This window comes from Coregonus clupeaformis, chromosome 3 (genome assembly GCF_020615455.1).
Source record: "Coregonus clupeaformis isolate EN_2021a chromosome 3, ASM2061545v1, whole genome shotgun sequence".
Classification (NCBI taxonomy): Eukaryota; Metazoa; Chordata; class Actinopteri; order Salmoniformes; family Salmonidae; genus Coregonus; species Coregonus clupeaformis.
In genome coordinates, this window is record NC_059194.1 from 26,991,983 (window position 1) to 27,004,860 (window position 12,878).

General features: G+C 42.3%; 3 protein-coding genes across 15 annotated transcripts in view; 2 read left to right on the forward strand and 1 right to left on the reverse strand.

Moving 5' to 3' along the window:
* LOC121538334 (adhesion G-protein coupled receptor G4-like) overlaps positions 1–1,925 on the reverse strand; it is a 51,873-nt gene extending 49,948 nt beyond the window's left edge. The window contains exons 1-2 of the mRNA XM_045206574.1: positions 1,920–1,925; positions 1,368–1,543 (exon numbers count right to left, since the gene is read on the reverse strand). Coding sequence (XP_045062509.1) covers positions 1,368–1,543; positions 1,920–1,925 — 182 coding nt within the window. The remainder of the gene's footprint in view (positions 1–1,367; positions 1,544–1,919) is intronic.
* A 266-nt stretch (positions 1,926–2,191) lies between these two features.
* Positions 2,192–6,415, forward strand: LOC123481737 (tumor necrosis factor receptor superfamily member 27-like). Its single transcript, XM_045206577.1, has 9 exons — positions 2,192–2,239; positions 2,333–2,446; positions 2,682–2,863; positions 3,149–3,270; positions 5,047–5,160; positions 5,276–5,429; positions 5,576–5,723; positions 5,836–5,875; positions 6,120–6,415. Exons 1-9 carry the CDS (start codon positions 2,192–2,194, stop codon positions 6,413–6,415), a joined length of 1,218 nt encoding a protein of 405 aa, XP_045062512.1.
* Positions 6,416–10,882: 4,467 nt separating this feature from the next.
* The window catches only part of LOC121543180 (ensconsin), a 44,184-nt gene continuing 42,188 nt past the window's right edge, over positions 10,883–12,878 (forward strand). For all 13 annotated transcript variants that reach the window (XM_041852891.2, XM_041852907.2, XM_041852943.2 and 10 more), the window contains exon 1: positions 10,883–10,977. In XM_041852891.2, the coding sequence (XP_041708825.2) occupies positions 10,932–10,977 (46 nt within the window). In that variant the 5' untranslated portion in view covers positions 10,883–10,931. The remainder of the gene's footprint in view (positions 10,978–12,878) is intronic.

A 12,878-nucleotide genomic window follows, 5' to 3' on the forward strand; every position in this document is an offset into this window, starting at 1 on the left:
TATCTGGAGAGACCTGAAAATAGCTGTGCAGTGACACTCCCCATCCAACCTGACAGAGCTTGAGAGGATCTGCAGAGAAGAATGGGAGAAATTCCCCAAATACAGGTGTGGCAAGCTTGTAGCGTCATACCCAAGAAGACTTGAGGCTGTAATTGCTGCCAAAGGTGCTTCAACAAAGTACTGAGTAACGGTTCTGAATACTTATGTAAAGTCTGTTTTTGCTTCGTCATTATGAGGTATTGTGTGTAGATTGATTAGGGGAAAAAACAATTTAATCAATTTTAGAATAACGTAACGTAACAAATGTGGAAAATGTCAAGGGGTCTGAATACTTCCCTAAAGCACTGGCTCTCTCAGCCAAAACAGCCAAATACGCCATCTAGACGTGAATCGATTCTCAATTGCGATACGGTTCTAGAAACATAATGCCCTTTGCCTTCATATCACATCAAAATTATTTCACAAATGCAAAATATACATTTTTAACAAAGTTGCAGCCGACAGTATTTTTCAATGACAACACGTTTCTGGCGGCCTTCTTCCATTACACACAGGTGTTCGGCGCTTGCTAGATTAGCTAATTAGCACAGGGGGTCCCTCTGTCTTCCATCTGTCTTCTGTAAACGTGCTGTAACATGGAGATATGGCAGTGTGGCAACACTAAAGGTGTGTATCAATTTAACCTTTTGTGTTTAGAAAATTATTTCTTGCTGATATGAAAGATAAGGTCCTTATGCTTCCAAAACCGTACCTCAAGTGATGCGTTTTAATGTTCAGGCCGAGAGTCGGGGCTCTTAACAAAACTCCCTCGTACAGAAGACGCCTTTGTCCAATGATGCTTATGTGTAGTGTAATGAAATTGATGTAGTTCTGTCCTTGAGCTGTTCTTGTCTATTAATGTTCTGTATTATGTCATGTTTCATGTTTTGTGTGGACCCCAGGAAGAGTAGCTGCTGCTTTCGCAACAGCTAATGGCGATCCTAATCAAATACCAATACCAATACCGAACTGTAATGTTGTGCAAACAGTGGCGGCAATGTTCACCTTTAGGTTTTCAGTTCAGATAACAAATGTAATAGTTTTCCTGAGTCTGCTGTTTTGATTTAAAGGTAATTCATTTATTCTCCTGAGCCTGCCATCTATTGGGCATTTAGTGTACTGTAACCTTCAAGGTACATCACTATTCAGTAGTTGAGTCTTTTGTCTTTATATAATTGACCTTTCACCCATTTCTCTATACAGTTTATAATCTGCAATACACTACATGAGGAGTAAGACCCATGGAGGCACACACACACAGCTTACATACACAAGGCTATTCCTTTGTATGAAACAAAGGGCCGTATTCATCTACTTTCAAGGCTCACCTGCTCCCCACTCCCTTCCTTGACCTTATAGAACAGAGCCCAGCCTCTGGAGAGGGCTTCCCAGCCAGGACCAGACCAGGGGGAACCTGAGAAGGCCAGCCGTTACGTAGGATCCAGGTGGGCATCAGCAGCCCCAGTGTTCCCTTGCCTTCTATTGGCCTGGGAGGGAATCTCTCCTGTGTCACAGAGCAGGAATGCTGGGTGGAGAGAGGGGGATTCCCATGAAGCTTTCCCACCACTGTGGGCCTACCTGTGGAGAGAGAGGGAGGGGCCTGAAGAGGAAAGGAGGCAAGCCCCTCTCTCATTCTCATCTGCTATGCTGAGTGACGGTCTGCCATGTAGAGTAGAAGGCAGTTCCCCATACATGTTGGATGAATTCCACAGACCCTGGACACCCATAAGGTTTGAGTGAGAACACACTGGGAAGAAGCATACAGGTATGGTAATTAAGGACTATGTCTATGTAATTTAGCATGATTGTTGCTGTTTTTCTCAATATTGGCTCTTCTTCTTTGGTGTTTTATGGCAGTGTGCAATGTTAAGGTGCATTACCGCCATCTACCGGGCGTATGGACACATTCAAAATTCTGAAATGTAATCAAAATTGGCTACAATGTAGAATTCTTCTGAAATCACCTGTCATTGACAGAATGTTTGTGGCATTTTGTAAAAAATATGAGTTTCAACCCCTAGAGGGTAGTCTCTACTCTCTTTGCAAAATGATGGAGAAATTAATGATTCCTTGACTTCAGTGGATTACCATAATAATACTCTCTCATAACACTTTAATGTCTCCCACATTAAGCAGCCCAGACTGCAGGACTATGGAGGGTCTGTCTATGGAGGCCAGTGTTTCTGCAGCTCTGCTGATGGTAGGTCCTTCTAAATGCTGTGTTATGTTGTGGGGGAGTTTCACCATAGAGTTATGCCAATAAGTGTTTTTTGTGGGTTGTGCTTCTCCACAGGCATCCTGTCTGCTGGCACTGTCTCAGCCCAGCTGTGATCAGACCCAGTTTCTGCACTCTAATGGCAGTTGTGTGGACTGTCCTGTCTGTGGACCTGGGGAGCAGCTAACAGACGTAACACATAGAGTTACTGTGTGTGTGCGTGTGCTCGTGTGTGAAGACTGTGTGTGTGTGCGCGTCTGTCTGTCCGTCCATCCATCCATGTGTGTGTGCGTGCGTCCATCCGTCTGTCTCTCTGCCTGTGTGTGAGTGTGTGTGTCTGTCCATGGCTGTGTGTCTATGTGTCTGTTTGTCTGTGTGTATCTGTTTAACTGCCTCTGGCTCTACACCTGTTTGATTGCTGTCCCAGGACTGTGGCTATGGGGATAGGGGAGAGGGCAGCCGCTGTGTGGTCTGTCCAGAGGGGCAGTTCAGTGCTGAGACTGGGTTGGCCCCCTGCTGGCAGTGCACTCGTTGTATTCTGCTAAACCGCCAAGAGAGAGCAGTGTGCTCACCCACCAACAATGCCCAGTGTGGCAACTGCCTCCAAGGGTAAGTCCTATATCTATGGGGTGAGTAAAGTGCAGTACAGACAGAGGGAAATGCGTAACATTTCACTTTAGGGGGTCAAGGCTGGGCTTGGCTGGTTTCCATTTGTGACATAATACTGATTACAATTCCATTGTATTTTATTCCAATAACTTTCAAGATAACAGAGGCCAAAAACCACTGTAATCTTAGAGGAAGGAAACTTAGGATCAGTCACCATCCCCATGGGCCATGCTGCGTATGTCATTATACGTGGGGTTTATGTCTGGTGTTTATGTCTGTACTCAGGTATTATAAGCTCAGAAGTAGGAGTGGGGAGGTGGACCTGTCGTGCATGCCCTGTTACAGCCCCACAGGCAAGGTCCGGAAAGAGTGTTTACCTCTGCAGTCGAAACACACCTCCACAGCAGGTAAGGTCAACATTAATTAGCAAATAAATGAATGCTGTTAGTAAACAATTATAACATCACTGTAAGCCTTCCACTGGTAGCTCCCATTGATTTTCAAATTATCTTCCTCAGAGTGAGAATTATTCAACAGAATTTCATTGGCAATTACAGAGGACAGTGAGTAATAGTACATGAACTCTTAAAACTAGATGTGTAGATCAGGGTTTGTCAACTAGGTTTTCTCTGAGCTAATAGTAGGCAGGCCAGAATATAATTTGCATCTAATATTAGCACAATTAATAGGCCTACACTACAAATTGAACAACATATTTAACACATCTGATTAGTACATAATAAATTCAGTGACAATAACATAATAATTTTGATCTGATTAAGCTCATAAAATCACCAATGTCTCTATTCAATTATTATTTTTTGTATATTTCTCTGTGTGTTGATTGGTGGGGAAAAACAGGTCTACGTAGCCTACTGTAGTCTACACTACTTTTTTTAATGTCAACATTCGTTCAGAACAATTAGCTTGATAGCAAGAGAAAATATTTCATCAAGATATCATTGCGTTTGAACGTGAACCTTTCACACTCCGCCCAGGTGGAGAATTCTCCTCTCTTGCTAAGAAAACGATACCCTCTCTGGATGAGGCCGCAATTCAAACTGAGCTGATTGAATTCCAGACGTCGAGACAAATCAGGGATGCGCTCAGGAGTGCCGAGTCCTTGTGTGCGTTTTGGGTGGCATGTTCAGAGGAATACAGCACAATAAAGAAACTTACATTTTATGTGCCAACAATGTTTGGATCGACTTACACCTGCGAGTCTCCTTTTCCTCTATGAATGCAATCAAGACTCACGACAGGAGCCGGCTTTCACATAAGTCAATCGAGGACTGCCTGCGCATCAAAATCACATCCCTCTCACCTGACATCCACAAGATCGAAATGCATTAAGTAAGTCACTTAGTATTTAATAAATAGTCATATACGCTACTAACATTATTGTGATTATTATTAGTATTAGTGCTTATTCAGGGCTATTTTAGGTCTCATGCTGATAATATGTTCTGTTCGTTTTGTCATTACAGGAGCACGTTATCCCGATACTCCCGATACAGACATTCAGACACAGACATCGCCTTTTTTTCTTTAAATGATTGTTTTATGTAGGATGCTACCTTTTTGGTCAGTTGCAATTGTAAGTAGGCCTAAAAAGTAGCAATTGTACCGTTGCAATTGTAAGTAGGCCATTGTTTTTGTTCTTGTGAAAGATGCTGCTAAACCACATAGCCTACCTCAGCCAGTTAAGTTATTTTATATGGGCCTTGGCTCGGGAAGAAATAGACTCCAGTTAAGCCATCTTGTTGTTTGTAAAGTCACATTAAAATGAAGATTATTGTTGAAATGAATTACTCGACTGGTGTAATTTTTCTCCATCTGTTGCTGGGCGCCACTTGCATAACAAGTTAGCTATATTTTCAGCACCATGCTCCTCTTATTGATTTTGCTGCGGTTGCAGCTTTACGTTTCAGCACCACAAATGGTCCGCTGCCTGCTTTATTAGTTGACTGTCTCCTGCATTCTCACTCCTCATTAATTAAAATGTAACTTTTGCATTATTTAGGTAGGGTCACTTCCATCTTGGGACATTACATTGAGGACTTTTTGCATCTCAGGTCCAAGATCTTATTTAAATTTTTTATTTGGGGGGCCAAATAATATTGCTGGCCGCCAGTTGGGGAACCCTGGTGTAGATTATGGTTATGTGTGTATTGTTGATCTAGTGACGCTGGATACGGTCCAAGTCTCCATGGCTCTTATTGGTTCAGTGACTGCCGCCTCAATCTTCCTACTGCTTCTGTTGCTTTGGGCCTTACTACTGATCATTGAGAGATTCAGTGAGTTTTGCCTTCACATTCAAACCATGGCTAAAAATCTCCCATTTATTTTCTGTATTCACACAAGGTGGGAATGGAATGTGGATTATATGTGGGTTTTTTGTGGGGTGTTCAGAACAGGTTCCAAAGTACTGTCCTGAAGGTCTACATTCTGAAGCAGACACAGCCTTCCCACGGAATACACTCCTCTCCTACACCACAGAGACTGGAGAGATACCACCAGTACCCCCCTCAGAGAGTCCTGGACCAACCCAGGACGCCCACCACAGGTACCTATCCTCCTGGCCAGAGGTTCTGCTTGGGAGAATAACTGTAATCGGATCAATTGAACAATCTTCTCTGCATTGCTTCGTCCACTGGTCATGTTCGCTGGTTGATGAATAAACAATAGATCCTCTTTCTTTCCACCAATCAGATGCCTAAGCTCACTGAGCCATGAGGGTGAAGTGCATCCCACCTCTATTGTCATCAATGTCACCACCAACATCAAGCCCTCCCCTCAACATAGAGGTGAAGACAGCCCCTGGGAGGATCAGAGAGGACTCTGTCACACACCAGAGGAGGTACTGCATGTCCTTTGTGTTTTCATTTTCTAATGAATAATGATATATTATAAATTATGAGACACTAGGAAATTCTTATAATAATCTAACTCACTTCACTTTTCATTTGTAGATGGAACAAAAACTGCTGGAAATCTGCACAGTTGCTCAAGGTATGGTAGGCTCTCCCATGTCGAACAAGTGATGTTGAGGGTGAGATTAATCAATTCTGTAAATTCCTGGCCTTGTATTTTCATATGAACATACAACCAAATGTTTTCAGAAACCGATATCAGGTTGACTTTTTGTGTTTCCACGGTTTGGGTGTTAACTGACAAGTCTCTTATTACAGTGCTTACACCAATATATATGGTCATTGACTGACACTGAACTCCTAGTATTCTTGTGCTGATCCAGGTCAAAGTCTGGAGGAGCTAAACTATGACACAGTCCAGGACCTGTCTCTGCTGCTGGACTCAGGGGGCCATGGCCGGGGCAGCGGGGTGAGAAGGCTGGGCTATTCCCTGGGTGTCCCTCCTGAGGTCCTTTCTAACCTCCATGGCTTCCAGGATCTCTTCCAGTACCTGCGCACCTCCACCTACATCCTACTGCCCCAACTGGCCCAAGCCGCCGCCCTCCTGCAACACCCTGAAGTCGTTGCTAGGATACATCGTGGTCTGGTGGCCAATCACACAGAGACATCCAGGCCCTAGGGACATGACTCCAACCAATCCCACCTTGGCCTGTGTGACATACAGTGCATTCGGAAAGTATTCAGACCCCTTGATTCTTCCACATTTTGTTACGTTGCAGCCTTATTCTAAAATGGATTACATTGTTTTTTCGCCTCATCAATCTAAACACAATAGCCCATAATGACAAAGCAAAAAATTGTATTTAGAAACCCCCCAAATAAAACATATGTGAAATATCACATTTACATAAGTATTCAGACCCTTTACTCAGTACTTTGTTGAAGCACCTTTGGCAGCAATTACAGCCCCGAGTCTTCTTGGGTATGTCGTTAAAAGCTTGGTACACCTGTATTTGGGGAGTTTCTCCCATTCTTCTCTGCAGATCCTTTCAAGCTCTGTCAGGTTGGATGGGGAGCGTTGTGCACAGCTATTTTCAGGTCTCTCCAGATATGTTAGCTCGGGTTCAAGTCCGGGGTCTGGCTGGGCCACTCAAGGATATTCAGAGACTTGTCCCCAAGCCACTCCTGCGTTGTCTTGGCTGTGTGCTTAGGGTCGTTGTCCTGTTGGAAGGTGAACCTTTGCCCCAGTCTGAGGTCCTGAGCGCTCTGGAGCAGGTTTTCATCAAGGATCTCTCTGTACTTTGCTCCGTTCATCTTTCCCTCGATCCTGACTAGTCTCCCAGTCCCTGCCACTGAAAAACATCCCCACAGCATGATGCTGCCACCACCATGCTTCACCGTAGGGATGGTGCCAGGTTTCCTCCAGACGTGACGCTTGGCATTACTGAGGAGTGGCTTCCGTCTGGCCACTAACATAAAGGCCTGATTGGTGGAGTGCTTCCAGAGTTGTCCTTCTGGAAGGTTCTCCCATTTCCACAGAGGAACTCTGGAGCACTGTCAGAGTGACCATCAGGTTCTTGGTCACCTCCCTGACCAAGGCCCTTCTCCCCCAATTGCTCAGTTTGGCTGGACAGCCAGCTCTATGAAGAGTCTTGGTGGTTCCAAACTTTTTCTATTTAAGAATGATGGAGGCCACTGTGTTCTTGGGGACCTTCAATGCTGCAGAAATGTTTTTGTACCCTTCCCCAGATCTGTGCCTCGACATAATCCTGTCTCGGAGCTCTACGGACAATCCCTTCGACCTAATGGCTTGGTTTTCACCTTGACATGCACTGTCAACTGTGGGACCTTATATAGACAGGTGTGTGCCTTTCCAAATCATGTCCAATCAATTGAATTTACCACAGGTGGATTCCAATCAAGTTGTAGAAACATCTCAAGGATGATCAATGAAAACAGGATGCACCTGAGCTAAATTTCGAGTCTCATAGCAATGGGTCTCAATACTTATGTAAATAAGGTATTTCAGTTTTTTTATTTTTAATACATTTGCTAACATTTCTAAAAACCTGTTTTTGCTTTGTCATTATGGGGTATTGTGTGTAGATAGATGAGGGAAAACAAATATTTAATCCATTTTAGAATAAGGCTGTAATGTGACAAAATGTGGAAAAAGTCAAGGGTTCTGAATACTTTCCAAATGCACTGTATATGTAACACCATGACATGAAATCTCAGCATGGTCTGTCACACCATGTGTGAGGACAGATGCTGGAAGACGAGAAGCAGGTACAGGGAGTGAACATTTAATATAAACAGACATTAAACTAAACACGGACAGCGTCTGGACAGGGGAAAAGAAACAACATCAATGCTGACAGGGGATCAAACAGAGGAACAGACAGATATAGGGGAGGTAATTAACAAAGGGAAGGAGTCCAGGTGTGTCCAATGAGCGCTGATGTGCGTAACGATGGTGACAGGTGTGCGTGATGATGAGCAGCCTGGCGCCCTCGAGCACCAGGGAGGGGGAGCGGGAGCAGGCATGACACCATGGGAAAGGGACACCAGTATGGTGGAGAGTTTGACATGATACTCCTGGATAATGTACTAGTTCTGCAATTCATTGTAAACAAAAGTGGGTCTGACGGCTTGTTATATGGTACCAATTATGTCAATGTTGCTTTGGTTAAAAATCAAGGAAAAGGGAGCAGAACTTGGCAGTTTGAAACTTGATTTTTTTGGCCTAGAAACTGCCATTGCTTGTACACAGTTGGTTAAATTAACCCATTGAACTTATAGCCATTACATACAGTACCAGTCAAAAGTTTGGACACACCTACTCATTCAAGGCTTTTTCTTAATTTTTACTATTTTCTACATTGTAGAATAATAGTGAAGACATCAAAACTATGAAATAACACATATGGAATCATGTAGTAACCAAAAAAGTGTTAAACAAATCAAAATATATTTTTTATTTAAGAATCTTCAAAGTAGCCACCCTTTGCCTTGATGACAGCTTTGCACAATCTTGGCATTCTCTCAACCAGCTTCACCTGGAATACTTTTCCAACAGTTTTGAAGGAGTTCCCACATATGCTGAGCACTTGTTGGCTGCTTTTCCTTCACTCTGCGGTCCAACTCATGCCAAACCATCTCAATTGGGTTGAGGTCGGGTGATTGTGGAGGCTAGGTCATCTGATGCAGCACACCATCACTCTCCTTCTTGGTCAAATAGCCCTTACACAGCCTGGAGGTGTGTTGGGTCATTGTCCTGTTGAACAACAAATGATATGGCCACTAAGCGCAAACCAGATGGGATGGCGTATCGCTGCAGAATGCTGTGGTAGCCATGCTGGTTAAGTGTGCCTTGAATTCTAAATAAATCACTGACAGTGTCACCAGCAAAGCACCACCACACCATCACACCTCCTCCTCCATGCTTCACGGTGGGAACCACACATGCGGAGATCATCCGTTCACCTACACCAAAAATCTCAAATTTGGACTCATCACTGTTACTTGAACTCTGTGAAACATTTATTTGGGCTGCAATCTAATGAACTTATCCTTTGCAGCAGAGGTAACTCTGGGTCTTCCTTTCCTGTGAAGGTCCTCATGAGAGCCAGTTTCATCATTTGCGACTGCACTTGAAGAAACTTTCAAAGTTCTTGAAATGTTCCATGTATACTGACCTTCATGTCTTAAAGTAATGATGGACTGTCGTTTCTCTTTGCTTATATGAGCTGTTCTTGCCATAATATGGACTTGGTCATTTACCAAATAGGGCTATCTTCTGTATACCACCCCTACCTTGTCACAACACAACTGATTGGCTCAAACGCATTAAGAAGGAAATCAATTCCACAAATTAACTTTTAAGAAGGCACACCTGTTAATTGAAATGCATTCCATGTGACTACCTCATTAAGCTGGTTGAGAGAATGCCAAGAGTGTGCAAAGCTGTCATCAAGGCAAAGGTTGTCTACTTTGAAGAATCTGAAATATAAAATATATTTTGATTTGTTTAATACTTTTTTGGTTACTACATGATTCCATATGTGTTATTTCATAGTTTTTATGTCTTCACTATTATTCTACAATGTAGAAAATAGTAAAAAAAAATAAAAAAAACGAAAGAAAGAAAAATGAGTAGGTGTGTCCAAACTTTTGACTGGTACTGTATGTAATACCGTTGAACTCCTTTCTCTTGCATAAGACAGAGTGGTATCATTTGTTTGCATAAGGTGTGAATAGTCAGCATTTTAATGTGACCTAGATAGATGACTTTGTCATCAGAATCACAGGATGCAAAGCAAAGAGACGTCATCATTAAACATCAGATAGTATGTAAATGGAAGGCTGTGAGCCTATGATAAATATACCATTGTGGGGTTTATGGTATCTCATAGGTATACCGGCCCAACCTCTCACTACCACTTCCATTATTTGTGATGGTGGTCAGAGTGTTAAATAACATGGGGCTCTTCTGTATCATTCAGGGCAGTGTAACTGAACCCACAGTGTCATGTTACTCCCTGTTTTCCATGTAAAATTAATGAGGGCCCGCTGGCTAAGGCATGTGAGATGGGGTAGGACAGAAGCATTAGTGTTGGATGGAAATAGAGAGAACATGTTGTTTTCTTTATGGGAGGGGTTGGTTCACCACTGCAGCAAAGCAGTTCCTCCTGAAACTAGCTTCTCAGACTCTTCAACTTTCTCCATAAGGTAAGTCCTCAAGGAGACCAATCTCTTGACTTCTCTAAACTGCCTCTAATTAAATGTTTTGATAGAAACAGGACAATATGATTGACACACAAATGCATCTCTCGGGAACTTGTATAGCTAGTGCATCTGAGTTTCGTATTTATGTTATGACAGCAATACATAGACCGTTTGTACAAAGCAATATTACTTACCATCTGTGTTCTAATTAAACTTCCATTGGAATAAAACATGCATACATTATCGTTCGATAATTTGTGTTTTGATTGCACTTTACCATCAACATGACAAAATCTTTGATAATCGACAGTTGCCTACTGTCAACCATAAGTGCTCACGCTAGGTGACGCTATTGCCTATTAATGGCTCGTTCCCTTGTTGTACTTGGATGTCCACGTACCCGCGTATTATGCGCGTCTCTGGGTAATGTGTCATTTAAAAAAATTGAGAAGGAAAACTTCATAGAAATGGCGGAGAGTGCAACGTCTCTGAAAGGGTTGCGAGCTCAAATGGGTAAGAAATACACGTAGCATAACTAAATATTGATGTGCCGAATGTATTTTATTAAGTCGAAATTGCTCTTAGTTGTTCGCCAAGTGACCCTGCTACCGGTAACCTAGCTACTCATTTTGAACATGTTTTGTGGCTAGCAAGCTAGCTAACGGTAGCTATACGTTGACAATGTGCTGGGGTTGGAAGTCTGATCCCCTTCGGGGCTAGTTTGATAGCTAGCTGTCCAAGCTACTACTAGCTATCGGAATAGCTAGCTAGTTAGCTACATCAAAATAAAAGTTTACCGGGTCATTTATTTGACACTAAAATGTAACCTAGTTAGCACAACCACACCAGTATCTTTGGTATAACGTTCGGCATGTTTCAATTAACGTTAGTAGTTTATATTTAATGTTTTTATTGTGAACTGCCATTAAATACCTAAACTAACGGAGTTACGGTAGGAGTAGAACGAGAGCCAATCGTTGGATCCGAAATTGATTTCATGACCGGTTGACACATCTGCGCGCTGATGCCTGGCGCCATACATATATTGTTAACTAGTTCACTTTTTTGAAATATTTGGCTAACTAGCTAGATAGCTTTTACATAACTAACTTATTTGGCCATTAACATAGTTGGCTTGTGTATATAGTTAGCTAGCTAGCCTCACAACAGTGTTTACTTTCTGACTAACGTTATGCCCATCTTTGACATCTTCATGTCCTAACGACGTTACCGTTAACTAGTAAGCTAACTTTAGATACCTAGCCATTTTGTATGAAAAGTAGCAAACGGTGGTTTCTGGCTGGCTAACTAACTAGTTTAGTAGCTAGGTAGATAACTTAGCTAATAAGATTGACCCTGGAAAGGCCAGCAAGTGATAGTATTTTTATTAAATTATCCAGCTAGCTGAGCAAGTAGCTAGTTAGCTAACCATATTTATTTGTCTAGGCAGCAGTTTTCCTACTTGGCTGTATGTAACTGTTAGCTAACTTTAGCTAGCTAACGTTACAACATCAATTGTCTTGGCCTGTTACCTAGCTAGCATTCAAGCAGTATTCAAGCAGTGAACAGAATGTCCAAGTAAAAAATATTTCAGTCTACTGTACTAAGCTTGTTTACATGTGACAGATTCTAGGGTGTTCACCGATAAAACGAGTATTTCATTCAAGTTTTATAAAGATATGTCAATTCAATAGAGAATTGCAATAATCCAAACCCTATATGGTTCAAAAGTTAGACGATTGACTGAGAATTAATCATGATTAGAGTGAAGAGAATAATACAATCATGGCCATGGTCAAAACTTGTCTTGGCAAGGTAGCTAGCTAGCTACATAACTTCTGACATGGTTTTGCATTGAGTTCCACACAGACACTGAACAACAAGCCCACAATGCTGCTGATGGAGGATAAGATTGTCCAGTTACAGCTAGTTTTCTAGGATGCAGTCATGGATAAGGGGTTGTTTGTTTCTTGGGTGGTTGAAAATTGCTGTATAAACCAACACTTTTTCAATCTTATTTTACTCCTCTATAACGGCAGTATTTTTTTTTAACAGCACAATTCCTTTCAATGTCACTCGTCCATTCCTTTTACATCTTCTGCGGGCCACTTCCTGAGTGGCAGCCAAATGCTCACAGATGTTTACTGTGTCTGCATCAGAAAGTCTGAATGCCCAGTTTGTTTTGACTCAAGCTGTAAGATTAGGCTGAAATGCTAGTGTCGTGTGTCCCCCCCCAACATACCCAGATTGGGTGTGCATTTTTTCTTGTGGGCGAGAGAAGGGGTTTCTGAAAGTAGACCATAACTTTTCTTCATCCAGTTTCCCATTCACTATTTTCACTCTGAAAGTTATATCTACACTGGTTTTGTGAAAGTATTTTCCAGATAAATGCAATCTAGCATGTCAGTGGACTG